This window comes from Chlorocebus sabaeus, chromosome 15 (assembly GCF_047675955.1).
Source record: "Chlorocebus sabaeus isolate Y175 chromosome 15, mChlSab1.0.hap1, whole genome shotgun sequence".
In the NCBI taxonomy this organism is placed as follows: domain Eukaryota; kingdom Metazoa; phylum Chordata; class Mammalia; order Primates; family Cercopithecidae; genus Chlorocebus; species Chlorocebus sabaeus.
In genome coordinates, this window is record NC_132918.1 from 48481777 (window position 1) to 48495732 (window position 13956).

Here is a 13956-nt window from a genome sequence, read left to right on the forward strand (position 1 = left end):
GTCTGGGCTGGCGGCCCTCAAGACCTATCCTCCCTCGATCCGGGGGTGTTGCTTCGCTGTGCCTCCCAGGCTTGAGAACAGTAGAGTCTGGCCGCTCAAAACGAAAGCTTCACGAACATTGCTCGCTGGGTGCTGAGAACGAAGGCTGACGCTACCCGGGAAATTCGACCGACGCGCGCCAGCCCTCTTGCCCCGCCCGCTAACGGCTTCCCGGCTTCCCCCGGGTCCTAGGCAGAAAATATGCAGGGCCTGGCAAACGGGGCCAGTAGCGGCTTCCGGGAGGAGTTTTGGCTTCCGCAAGGCTCCGTCGGGCGCCGCGCTCTTCCGGCAGCGGTAGCTTTGGAGACACCGGGAACCCGAGTCCGCGTGGTTGACGAGTGCCGCGCAGCCCCAGCATGGGGGAACATGGTGTGGAGCTGGCTTCCATGATCCCCGCCTTGCGGGAGCTGGGCAGGTAGGGGTAGGCCCAGCCTGGGTCCTGCATCCTCCTCCGCCGGTCCTGGCTGGGGTTTCACATGCTCTCCCCTCCCCTGCCGCGCCATGGCTGGCATCCCCTAAGTCCGCGCTGCGGCCCTTGTGGAGATGCTCCGTGGCGGATTTGGGCGCTTCTCCCTCAGAGTGCCAGTTGATAGGACATGGGGCGGTCGCCACAAACCTGCGGGAAGCCGGCCCGTAGGGGAGAGAGGCGTCTGCTGGCCCTGGTTTACCGCAGCAGCCCGTGGGTGTTAGCCCCGACCCGAGAGTTTGCTTCCTGCAGCTGGAGGGAAGAGTGCCTGGTAATCGCTTTCTGGTCACTTTTCTACACTCATTTCCTTCTCGAAAATCTTTTTCCTTAGACGAGGGACTTGACCCATCAGTTTCTGTTCTTCGTGATCACTCGTGGAGGAATTGGTTTTTAGCCTTACATTTTGTCCCCAAACTGCCCTTGGAAGAAAATCACCGCTTCTTATTTTCTGCAAGTGACATCACTTGCTGGAACAGGCAATTTTTTTCTTTGAATTGAAGTCATAGTACGTACTGAAGATGTGACCTCCTTCGTATTGATCGTCCAGTTCCCGATCCGTTGTTTTAGTCAGAAATTGGAGAGAGAGACCTCAGGGTCCACAAAATCTCAGCGTGCACAGAGTGTTGCCAAAATTTGGAGGCAATTTAATATTTGGTTTGCAAATGCTTGTTGTCTGTAAACCTCGTGAAAACCAGTATCTTACCAAAAGAAGGAGGGAGAGGGGTTGATGGCTGCCACACCCCTTCAATACACAGGCAGGCTTCCCTGAACCAGGCCTAAAGACTCGGTAGGGCTTGTTTTGTTTTGTTTAATTCTAACCTGTGAACAAGAAATAAATGAGCTCGTGGTGCTACTGCAGCTAAATTATCAGTTGGAACAACTGCTTCTCAGTTTCTTAAACTGTTTGAAAACTTCCCACACAAAGTCAAAGCTGACATTAAGCCAATGGGATAGCTACTTCTCTTTCTTTTTGCAGCGCAGTTGTGTTCATTTCCACTGGTTGGCCATCCAAATAATCCAGTTTCAATATATGAATAAGAGGATAAATGAAGGGATCATTCTTGTCCTAACTGCGTCACTATTTTTGAGTGTATGAATTTTTTCCACTTTTTATCTGCGGCAAATATACTTCGTGTTTAGTTTACAAAATAACTTCTACATCTCTAAAAGAAGATGAAGAAAAGTGATCATTGTAGGAAGGTGGTTTACAAATTTCATCTTTCAGGCTCACTGTGAAGCTCAGTATGTTTTTCCCACTTTGCTTTAAAGTAGAATTAGCTGGTTAATACTTCTCTCTTGCGTCTTCCTCCGTGAGTCCTGTTAATAAAAATAATTGGTTCTTGGATTATATATAGTCTGTTCATCAGTAGAGCTTATGTTACCTTTCATTTATTTGTAGCTATTCCAAGAGAAAGAATAGAAAAACTGACCCATAGAGAGTTGTCTAATAGTTTTTAATTGTCATGGCTTTTTCATTAAAACTACTTGAATCAAAAAAGCTGATCCATTTTCATAGTATGTCCATGACATAGAATGGAATAAGTGTTACCACTGTTTAAGAAAAAGGGTCAGAGAAGTTGAAGAACCAAAGGCACAGCTAGCAGATACCAGAGCTATGTTTCAAATTCAAGCTATCAAGGCCTTTTCTTCCAAAATGTTTTCCTTTAATTGACTGTGGCAATTAGACTACTGAAAAAAATGAGATACTAGTGTTCTAATTTATGGGCTGCTCTTCCTCAGTCCCTCAGATAAATTTTGTCCTATTGTTTTTTGCTGTTAGCACTCTGCTCTGCATAGTCTTGCCAAATGACCTTTCCACTTTCCTGCCTTCAACCATAATCTGCTGTTTGATGACTCCTAATATGTTTTTCCAAATCATGTCTCCTATAGAATTGTATATTTACTGTATACTGGCAGTTTCACTGAGTGTCCTATGTGTAGTTAAGATTCAGCATATCCAATACAAATTCTCCACATGTCCTAACCTTCATAAGCTTTCTTTTTTTAAATTAAAAAAAAAAATTTTTTTTTTCTTTTATTCATTGAAGTAGAGCTATCTCAGTAAATGGCACCATATTCACTTATTTCTCCAAAACAGAAATCTAGAAGTCATTCTTGACTGTTCTCCCATGTGCTTTCAGACTATGTCCTTGGCCCTCTTTTAATCTGTGCTCTCTTCCCAACTAATCTTACTTAATCTCATGACTTTAAATGTCATCCATATGCTGATAACTCCCAAATTTATATTTCTAGATCAGAGATATATATTAGGTCGCTTACTCAGCATCCACACTGGGAAGTGAAAATTAACATATCCAAAGCAGAACGCCTGATTTACTGCCCTTGAATTTGTTCCTTCTCCCATGTTATTGTAAATATACCAACCAAAAGCCTAGGAGTCATCCTTGGTTTTTTTCCCTTGTCCCTTAATAATCCATACGTTAGTTCTGACAACCGTATGTTTAAGATACATCTAGAATCTAACACTTTTCACTCCACTGCTACCACCAGAATTTCTTACCTAAACTATTACAGTAAACTTAGTTGATCTCTCCATTTCTACTTTTACCTACTTACAATAGATTTTCCACTCAGTAAAGTGATTTTTCATCTATTAGTCATATTGTAAGTTTCTCCTGCACAAAACCGTCCTTTGACTTTCCAGCACACTTAAAATCAGTATAAAATCCAAACTCCTTACCAAGGCCTCTAAGGTCCTACATAATCTGTCTCAGCCTGCCTCTGACCTCATCACCTTCTATCCCTCTTTTGCTTACTTTAGTGATACTGACCTTGTTTCTCCAGGACACTAAGGCTGTTCCTGCCTTTAATCGTTTGCTGTTCCTTCTATCTGAACACTGGATGGTTTCATTTAGATGTCATTCGGAATCACCTTCTCTGATTTTCCTACTTTCGATTGCTTTGCAGTTGTAAGACATTTTCAAATGTGATAGTTGCTACTAAAATGTTAAATGGAACAGTGGGATATGGATGAGCTTCTGAGGAGCAGCAGCATTAGCCACTAGAGATTTGGATGGTGTAAAGAAGCTAGTCATGTGAATCTGAGATTAAATAGGAAGTACAAAGGCCCGTAAGTGGGAATGAACCTGCTTTTTTTTTTATTTTTGAGACAGAGTCTCGCCCTCTCCAGTGGCATGATCTCTGCTCACTGCAACCTCTGCCTCCGAGGTTCAAGTTATTTTCCTGTCTCAGCCTCCCTTTCCTGTAGCTAGGACTACAGGCTTGCACCACCCAGCTAATTTTTGTATTGTTAGTGAAGATGGGGTTTTACCATGTTGCACAGGTTGTCTCCAACCCTGACCTCAAGTGATCCACCCGCCTCAGCCTCCCGGAAGTGCTGGGATTACTGGCGTAAGCCACCTTGCCCAGCCTGAATGAGCCTACTTTTAAAAGAATAGTAAGAAGGCTGGAGCACAGGGTGCAAAGAGGGGAGTGGTATGAGTTAAACAGGGAGGGGTAGGCAAGGGCCACATCCTTCAGCACCTTAGAGGCCAGAAAAAGGAGTGAGATTTTATTGTATGATGGGAAACCATTGGAATCTTTTAAACAGGGAAATAACAATTGAGTTCATGTTTTTTAAAACTTGCTTAATTTTTACTCCCTTAAAGTCCTTTAGTGCTTACACATTACCTTCAGTGTAAAATCCAAACTCCTTAGCCAGTCCTTTGAGATTTGACCTTATCTTCCCTCTTCAGCTGCATCTCTAAAGGCTTTAGCCATATAGAGCCTCTTACAGTTTCTAGTGCTTGGAATACCCTCCCTCTTACCCTTATTTTACCTGCCTTGTGCCTTAGGGATTCAGTTTTGCATCACCTCCTTAAGGAAGCCATGACTGATAGGGCCCTGCTCAGTTCTGAGTGTCTCTCTTGTGTTCTTTCTTGGGCCTATCAGTTCTTAACCATAATTACCTCTTGTTTGTCCTTTAATCTGCAAATTATTTTGGGTAGGTGCATTCTATCTTGGTTATCCTGGTATTTGATGCTTACCTCAAAGGAGGTGCTTAAGCTTTATATAATACTTACATTAATACTCAAATTTTATAGTATACTTTTGAAAAGTTACACCTTCTTAGCTCAGTTCCAGGGTAGAAGTCACAAAATAAGAAATGCTCACTCCTGTGAGTTTTCTTTCTTTTTTCTTTTTTTGAAACTGGCTCACCTGTTGCTCAGACTGGAGTTCAATAGTGTGAACACACCTCACTGCAACTTCTGCTTCCCGGGGTCAAGCGATCCTCCCACCTCAGCCTCCCAAGTAGTTGGGACTACAGGTGTGCACCACCATGCCTGGCTAATTTTTGTATTTTTTGTAGATGGGGTTTCACCACGCTGCCCAGGCTGATCTCAAACTTCTGGGCTCAAGCGATCCACCTACCTCAGCCTCCCAGAGTGCTAGGATTACAGACAAGCCACCACGCCTGGCCAAGTTTCTTTCTTTTGTTAGTATATCTAATGCATGGTAATCTATTTACTTTTTTTTAGTTTTTTTCTAAAACTCATTTTTAAAAATTACACAAATAATACATGAGTACATAATCTTTACAAAATAAAACTTTGTAAGAAACTCTGACCACTACCCACAATCCTGGCTCCTCTTCCCATGTTCTTCTTTGTTCACATTTTTAAATGATACTTGTGAAATTACCCTTGGCTTATCACAGTGACTCCTGACTTTGTCTAAAACAATTCATGTTACCTTGTAATTACAGATTTTGAATTTTTTGTTAAATTTGTGATGTCCTATACTATGGTAGCCACTAGCCAAATGTGGCCATTGACCACCTCACATGTGGCTAGTCTAAATTGAGATGTGCTGTAAATATAAGATACACAGTGGGTTTCAAAGACTTAGTACCAGAAAAAAGAATGTAAAAGATCTCATGAATAATTTTTATATTGATTACACATTCCACTAATATTTCAGATACATTGTTAGGATCAATTTTGTGGTTTTTTTTTTTTTGCCTATCTCTTTTCTTAACGTGGCTACCAGAAAATACAGAATTGTGGCTTACATTATATTTCTATTGGCCAGTGCTGATTTAAATAAGATATATAGCACTAAGTTGTTTTGCTTTCATATGCAAATGGAACTACTTGTTCTTTGATTCTTTTTTTTTTTTTTTTTTTTAAGGACTTTATTTAGTAGCATATACAAACTTGCTTTTTTTTTTTTTTTTTTTTTTTGAGATGAAGTCTCACTCTGTCATCCAGGCTAGAGTGCAGTGGTGCGATCTCGGCTCATTGCAACCTCTGCCTCCAGGTCCCAGCGATTCTCCTGCCTCAGTGCCACAGCCTCCCATGTAACCAGGATTACAGGCGCCCGCCACCATGTCCAGCTAATTTTTGTATCTTTTAGTAGAGAAAGGGTGTCACCACGTTGGGCAGCCTGATCTGTAACTCCTGACCTCATGATCCGTCAGTCTCGGCCTCGCAAAGTGCTGTGATTATAGGCATGAGCCGCCACGCCTGGCCCTTTGATTCTTTGTGTCTAGAGTTTATATTACTTAAAAACATTTGTTAATTTCAGTAAGTTTTTCTGTTAAGCAAGTTCTAGGTGATGTAGCAGAGGCAAAAAGAAATAAAATGCATTTTCTCTCCTATAAGAGCTTACGGTCTCATGGCACTTCAGGAGATACAGAGAAAAATAAAGCACAGTCTGCCACCTGTAGGAGCTTATAGTCTAGTGGCAGGGAATAGGTAAATACTCCACAGGTCCAAAAGGCTATACATTAGGAATGAAGAAACCACAAAATTCAAGAAGGTTCTTATGAACCATTCATTCATTGAACAGTTTTTTTTTTTTTTTAATGTCTACTATGTACCAGGACCAGGGACGAGTTCTTTTTTTTTTTTTCTCTCTCTATTTTTTGGAGACAGGGGTCTGGCTCTGTCACCCAGGCTGGAGTGCAGTGACACAATCTCTGCTTACTGTAGCCTCTACCTCCCAGGCTCAAGCGATCCTCCTACCTCAGCCTCCTGAGTAGCTGGGACTACAGGTGTGTGCCTCTATACCTGCCCATTTTTCTATTTCTTTTGTAGAGACAGGGTTTCACCATGTTTCTCAGGCTGGTCTCAAACTCCTGAGCTCAAGCAGTCTGCACACCTTGGACTCCCAAAGCACTGGGATTATAAGCATGAGCTACCATGCTCAACCAGGATCAGTTCTTTTATGGCATTTATTAGCTGTAAATGCCATTGGTCCTATATGTAATCAATTAGGATTGGACTTTGTGGTTTGAATAATAAAAAAAATCAGGGTGGCTCACGCCTGTAATCCCAGGACTTTTGGAGGCCGAGGCAGACGGATCATGAGGTCAGTAGATTGAAACCATCCTTGCTAACACAGTGAAACCCCATCTCTACTAAAAATACAAAAAATTAGCCGGGCGTGGTGGCACGTGCTTGTAGTCCCAGCTACTCGGGAGGCTGAGGCAGGAGATCACTTGAACCTGTGAGGTGGAGGTTGCAGTGAGCCGAGATAGCGCCACTGTGCTCCAGCCTGGGCGACCAAGTGAGACACCATCTCAAAAGGAAAAAAAATTAAAAAAAGGTCAGGCGCGGTGGTTCGTGCCTGTAATCCCAGTACTTTGGGAGGCTGAGGCGGGCGGATTACCTGAGGTCAGGAGTTTGAGCCAGCCTGGCCAACATGGTGAAACCCCGCCTCCACTAAAAATACAAAAATTAGCTGGGTGTGGTGGCATATGCCTGTAATTCCAGCTACTTGGGAGGCTGAGGCAGGAGAATTGCTTGAGCCTGGGAGGTGGAGGTTGCAGTGAGCCAAGATCATGCCACTAACTGCACTCCAGCCTGGCCGACAGAGCGAGACTGTGTCTCAGAAAAAGAAAAAAAAATCACTTTTTCTTTTACCACTATTTGAGATAATAAGTGGGGAAAATGTATGAACATTTTACAGTGCTATATAGAAATAAATTGTGACATATATGAAATACATACTATTATTTATAAGTAACTGTCTTACTTACTACACCCTAAGTTGTTTTGTCAGAAGTGATGACTAATCACTCACACACAACCTTCTGTGAGACTAATCACTCACACACAACCTTCTGTGAATCCTCTAGGTAGGGTTAATCATTCGCTGCTTTGGGTGTACATGGTACTTGCTTTTGATTATTTATTTATTTATTTATTTTTTGAGACTGAGTCTCGCTCTGTCGCCCAGGCTGGAGTGCAGTGGGGCGATCTCGGCTCACTGCAACCTTCACCTCCCAGATTCAAGCGATTCTCCTGCCTCAGCCCCCAAGCAGCTGGGACTACAGGCGCGCGCTACCGCACCCAGCTAATTTTTGTGTTTTTAGTAAAGATAGGGTTTCACCGTGTTAGCTGGGATGGTTTAGATCTGCTGACCTCATGATCTGCTTGCCTCAGCCTCCCAAAGTGCTGGGATTACAGGCGTTTACCACCATGCCCGGCCGCTTTTGATTATTTCAGTGCATTCCTCTCCTCTCCCCAGCAACTATTCTGAGTTCTTTGAAGCAGGGGATCTTGTTTTACTTGCCTTTTGAATTTATTAAATTATTTGCATCTGTACCCATCCTTTCTTTCTATGTTTATGAAAGAGTTACCCTCCTGTCCAAGAATTATCTTTTTACTTGTATCTGGTTCCAAGAAGAGGAGTCAAATCTCAAGAATCGGTTGCTCTAAGGGAGAAACAAAACAAAGCCCTCTTGATCTCATACAGTTCTTTAGTTATCACCAACTCTACTTCTCTTCATTTCATGATCAAGCTTTGGAAAGAACCGGCTATTCTCAGTAGTCACATTTCATCAGCTTTTCAGCCCCTTGCAATCTGGCTCCTGTCTTTACCTCTACAGGAAAACTTTAAAAGTCCAAAAGACATACAAAAGTGAACTCAAAATGGATCAAATACCTAAACATAAGAAATAAAACTGTGAAACACTTAGAAGGGAACATAGAAGGGGCTGGGTGTGGTGGCTCACACCTGTAATCCCAGCACTTTGGGAGGCCAAGACGGGTGGATCACCTGAGGTCAGGAGTTCCATACCAGCCTGACCAACATGGAGAATCCCCATCTCTACTAAAAATATACAAAATTAGCCAGACGTGATGGCACATGCTTGTAATCCCAGCTACTCAGGAGGATGAGGCAAGAGAATTGCTTGAACCCATGAGGCGGAGGTTGCAGTGAGCTGAAATCGTGCCATTGCACTCCAGCCTGGGCAACAAGAGCAAAACTCTGTCTCAAAAAAAAAAAAAAAGAAGGAAACATGGAGGGAAAGAATTATGACATTGGATTTGGCAATGATTTCTTTGATGACACAAAGCACAGGCAGCAAAATAAAAAAAGAGATAAATTGAAATTCATCAAAATTAAAAACTTTGTGCATCAAAGGGCAATATCAATAGAGTGAAAAGGCAACCCATGGAATTGGAGAAAATATTTGCAAATCATATGTCTGATAAGGAGTTTAATATCTAGAATATATTAAGAACTCCTACAGCTCAACAACAATTATAACCTGATGAAAAATAGAAAAAGAACTTGAATAGACATTTTTCCAAAGATGATATACAAATGGACAAATAAGCACATGAGAAGATGCTCACAATTACAAATCATTAGGGAGATGCAAATCAAAACCACAAGATACTGTTTCATACCAATTATGATAGCTATTAATAAAAAAACGGTTGGGGCTGGGTGCGTTGGCTCATACCTGTAATCCCGGCACTTTGGGAGGCTGAGGCGGACGGATCACGAGGTCAGGAGATTGAGATGAGATCATCCTGGCCAACATGGTAAAACCCCATATCTACTAAAATACAAAAAATTAGCCAGGCATGGTGGTGCGTGCCTGTAGTACCAACTACTTGAGTGGCTGAGGCAGAAGAATTGCTTGAACCCGGGAGATGGAGGTTGCAGTGAGCTGAGATCACACCACCGCACTCCAGCTTGGTGACAGAGCAAGACTCCATCTCAAAACAAACAAACAAACAAACAAAAACCCCACAAGAAAACACAGTTGGGCATGGTGACTCATGCACTTTGGGAGGCATAGTGGCTCCCAGCATTTTGGGAGGTCAAGGCAGGCAGATTGCTTGAGCCAAGGAGATTGAGACCAGCCTGGGCAAAGTGGTGAAACCCTGTCTGTACAAAAAATACAAAAAAGTAGCTGGGTGTAGTGACATGCACCTGTGGTCCCAGCTACTCAGGAGGCTGAGATGGGAGGATCTCTTGAGGTCGGGAGGTTGAGGCTGCAGTGAGTTATGGTTACACCACTGCACTGTAACCTGGGCAACAGAGTTAGACCCTGTTGTCAAAAGGGGAAAAAAAATTTAAAAAACACCCAGAAAATAACGTGTGTTGGTGAGGATGTGGAGAAATTGGAACCCTTGTGCACTGCAGGTGGGAGTGTACAATGGTACAGCCACTGTGAAAAAGGGTATTAGAGTTCCACCAAAAATTTAGTTTTTTTTTTTTTTTTTTTTTTTTTTTTTGAGACGGAGTCTGGCTCTGTCGCCCAGGCTGGAGTGCAGTGGCCGGATCTCAGCTCACTGCAAGCTCCGCCTCCCGGGTTTACGCCATTCTCCTGCCTCAGCCTCCCGAGTAGCTGGGACTATAGGCGCCCGCCACCTCGCCCGGCTAGTTTTTTGTATTTTTTAGTAGAGACGGGGTTTCACCGTGTTCGCCAGGATGGTCTCGATCTCCTGACCTCATGATCCACCCGTCTTGGCCTCCCAAAGTGCTGGGATTACAGGCTTGAGCCACCGCGCCCAGCCAAAATTTAGTTTTTATGTGCTTCAGAAAGGGAGGAAGTGAATGCTGATTGGTCCATGGGCAGTCATGGGTGGGCCTGGAAAAAGCACCATAAGTTCTCACTGTGGTCCATGTGACTGGCAGCCGGGCCCCCAGGCTTCAAGCCCTTCCTAGCTTAAAGGTGGGTCTTCACTGGGGGCCCACCCCCTTTCCTCCCGGGAGCCTGTCTACTTCCTTCTGCCATCAACCTGCCACCCACTACACCCAGGCTGTTCGTACGGAGGGGCGCCTACAGGCCCATACTGAGCTGCCCTCAGCCCACCGTTTGGCCTGCCCGTAGGCGCCCGAAGTCCAGAGGGTGCTGAGGCAGCAGGGGGCTGTTGTGTCAGTGGCGTCCTGAGCACTTGCACACCCGGCCTGGTCGTGACATCACCTGGGCTCCGCCACAACTTTGCTCTGAAATTGGTGTGGGCGCCGGGAGCGGGCAGAGGCTAGGCGGCGGGAGCAGGTACTTCCAAGTCTGTGAGGGCAGGGGGCCTTCCCAGTCCTGGAGAGAGCAGGGATGCCTGGGTTTGCAGCCATGGTTGGACCGCTGCAGCTGCGCCCAGGATGGCTGGGCTCCCGACCCTGCAACTCGGAAGGGGGTTGGGGCTTCCACCTCTCTTGCAACTCAGAACGGGGCGGGGCTTCTGCCTACTGGCTCCATGGAGCGAGCAGCACCAGCCCCACCTTCCTTATTGCAGCGAGCATCATGGCAGTGGCCGCTCCAGCTGGGCTGCCACTGCCATTAATAGCACATTTCAGTTTGTACTAATCACATTTCAAGTGCTTAGTAGTTACTTGTAGCTACTGGCCACCATATTCACGTCTAGGCTTTGCTGATTGGATCTCTTTACTATTAGCATATTTTTTTTTTCTTGTAAGTTGGTAACATTCAGATTTTCTTTTCAATTTTTAAACAGAAGAATACTGTGAATATCAACATTGATGCTAAACACATTTGATAAGTTGTACTTTAGAGAATTTTTTTTGCAAATGAAACTGAGTCACTTTAAGAATTAAAAGTTTTTAATTTGTATTTTAGTGCCACACCAGAGGAATATAATGCAGTTGTACAGAAGCCAAGACAAATTCTATGTCAATTCATTGACCGGATACTTACAGATGTAAATGTTGGTAAGAAACCAATTATTTCTTATATATACTTTATAAATTGGACTGTTTTCTTTTCCATGTATACATTATAGTAGCATTTTCTCCATGTAGTTTTAGATAGAGTATTTATAATAGTTACTATTTTCAAACAAGTTATTTGTTAATATTGCTTACTACTTGTTACAAAATTTGAATTAGGCTTTTAAAATAATTCTCTCTTCCTATTTGTTATCTAGATTTTCTACTGCTTGCTATGAGTTCTTGATATTGGATATTATACGTAAAAATATTTGGCCAGTACCAATCACGTGGACCCTATTTTGGTTAGCTCTTATGCCAGTGGTAGACTAATAGCGAATGCCACCCGAAAAAACCTCTTTAATTAAGTTACTCTTTAAGTAAGTTCATGCCTGTGCCTGTAGGAGATTATAGGATTATATGAGTTACTGAATCAGTTATTGCCTGTTCGTGCCAATCTGATAGACAGAATATTATCTATCTGGCAAGATAGTGTCACATTTGTCATATATCTGTTGAAATTGCGTGGAAGGGATAATATAAAATGGCATTAGGCTCAGGGTTTATAATTTGAATTTCAAATTTGGCACAGATTTTATGACTTATTAGACTAGCCATTAAGCCTTTCTTTTTCAACCAGTAACAATGATGGGTTGCTGAAAAATAACAAAGGACTGCTGAATACTTGCAAGATATGTTTTTGTATCGTATTCGTATTCCCTCTGTTTAGACTACTTGCCCTTCCCCTCTCTGACCAACTCCTCATCTAGGAATCATTTCCTTCACAGTGTCTTCCCAGATACCTGTTTCTCCTTATTCTGGATTAGTGCAGTTACCATATTGTATTATAATTATTAGTTTATTTGTTTGACTCCCCATTGGATTGTGAGAACTTTTGTTTTTAATCCTTAGATTTTAGCACTGCCTGACATGTTATTCCTGAAGTACATGTTTCATAAATGGATGTATGGTGGAGGAATGCATGTGATTTTTAAACATTTAAAATTAGGTAAGATTAGTGTTGGCTGGGCACGGTGGCTCATGCCTGTAATCCTAGCACTATGGGAGACCTAGACGGGCGGATCACCTGAGGTCAGGAGTTTGAGACCAGCCTGGCCAACATGACGAAACCCTGTCTCTACTAAAAATACCAAAATTAGCTGCGCTGGATATAATTCTGGTCACCAAAGTCTGGTTCCCCCCCCCCCCCCCCCCACCTTTTTTTTTTAATTTTAAGAGACAGAGTCTTGCTTTGTTCCAGGCTGGCATACAATAGTGTGATCATAGCTCACTACTGCCTTGAACTTCTGTGCTCAAGGGAATCCTCCTGCCTCAGCCCCCCGAGTAGCTGGGACTATAGGTACACACTACCACTCCCAGCTAATTTTAAGAAAATTTTTTTTTGTAGAGATGGGATCTTGATATCTTATCCAGGCTGGTCTTGAGTTCCTGGGCTCAGGTGATCCTCCCACTTTAGCTTCCCAAAGTACAGGGATTGCAGGCGTGAGGCACCTTGCCCGGCCCACAGTTTGGTTTCTTAACAAAAGGACCATTGTTTAATTTGTCATGACTCTTTAAAATGAATCTTATTGTTTTAGTTGCTGTAGAACTTGTAAAGAAAACTGACTCTCAGCCAACCTCCGTAATGTTGCTTGATTTCATCCAGCATATCATGAAATCCTCCCCACTTATGTTTGTAAATGTGAATGGAAGCCATGAGGCCAAAGGCAGTTGTATTGGTAAGTGCTGTTATTCGTGCATTCACTTGCCATCTGTTTTATGAAATCCTCCTTTTACTGCTCTTGTGAAATATTACATGTACAGAATTACACTTTTTTGGGTCAGCTTCGCTATAAATTGAAGGAGCAAAATGGTAATGGTTATTTTTCCTTCACATATCCTTATTGTTTTCTTTTTAGTATTGTATACTAGGTACTTAGAAATAATCAAATTTGTTTATTTGCCATTGAACACTTTGACATAGTTTTCTTTTTTCTGTTTTTGGTAATCTCTTCTAGATCAGAGATTGGCAAGCTTTAGTCCACAGTGTGGCTGCCTGTTTTTGTGACCTAAGTTTTTGTGTTTTGTTTTGTTTCCTTTTTTTTTTTTTTTTTTTTTTAATAGGACAGGGTCTCACTATATTGCCCAGGCTGGTCTTGAACTGCTAGACTCAAGGGATCCTCCTGCCTCAGCTTCCTGCATACCTGGGATTATAGGCACATGCTACTGTGCCTGGCTTCATTTTTTGTAAGCAAAGTTTTATCAGAACACAGCCATGCTCATTCTTTTACTTATTGTCTGTGACTACTACAGAGGCAACTTGGGCACTCAAGCCAAAAATAATACTATCTGGTCCTTTAAAAAAAGTTTGCTGACTGCTCTTCTGTATATTGAAGCTTTTCTCTAGGCTTATTCCTTATTGCACCTACTACTTTTGTCCCTTCATTGGTGTCTTCATAAAGAGATGCAAAATAAACATTTTTTTTTTTTGTATAGTGGATAAAGTATTTAAAAATTTT

General features: G+C 42.7%; 1 protein-coding gene across 2 annotated transcripts in view; it reads left to right on the plus strand.

The window, feature by feature from the left end:
• The first annotated feature begins 262 nt into the window (after nucleotides 1-262).
• ATR (ATR checkpoint kinase) overlaps nucleotides 263-13956 on the plus strand; it is a 124628-nt gene continuing 110934 nt past the window's right edge. The window contains exons 1-4 of one of the 2 annotated variants that reach the window (XM_008008853.3): nucleotides 501-776; nucleotides 11349-11440; nucleotides 12350-12446; nucleotides 13036-13176. In XM_008008853.3, coding sequence (XP_008007044.3) covers nucleotides 11435-11440; nucleotides 12350-12446; nucleotides 13036-13176 — 244 coding nt within the window. In that variant the 5' untranslated portion in view covers nucleotides 501-776; nucleotides 11349-11434. Of the gene's footprint in view, nucleotides 455-500; nucleotides 777-11348; nucleotides 11441-12349; nucleotides 12447-13035; nucleotides 13177-13956 lie in introns of those variants that run through there. The other variant, XM_008008852.3, reaches the window with a different exon arrangement.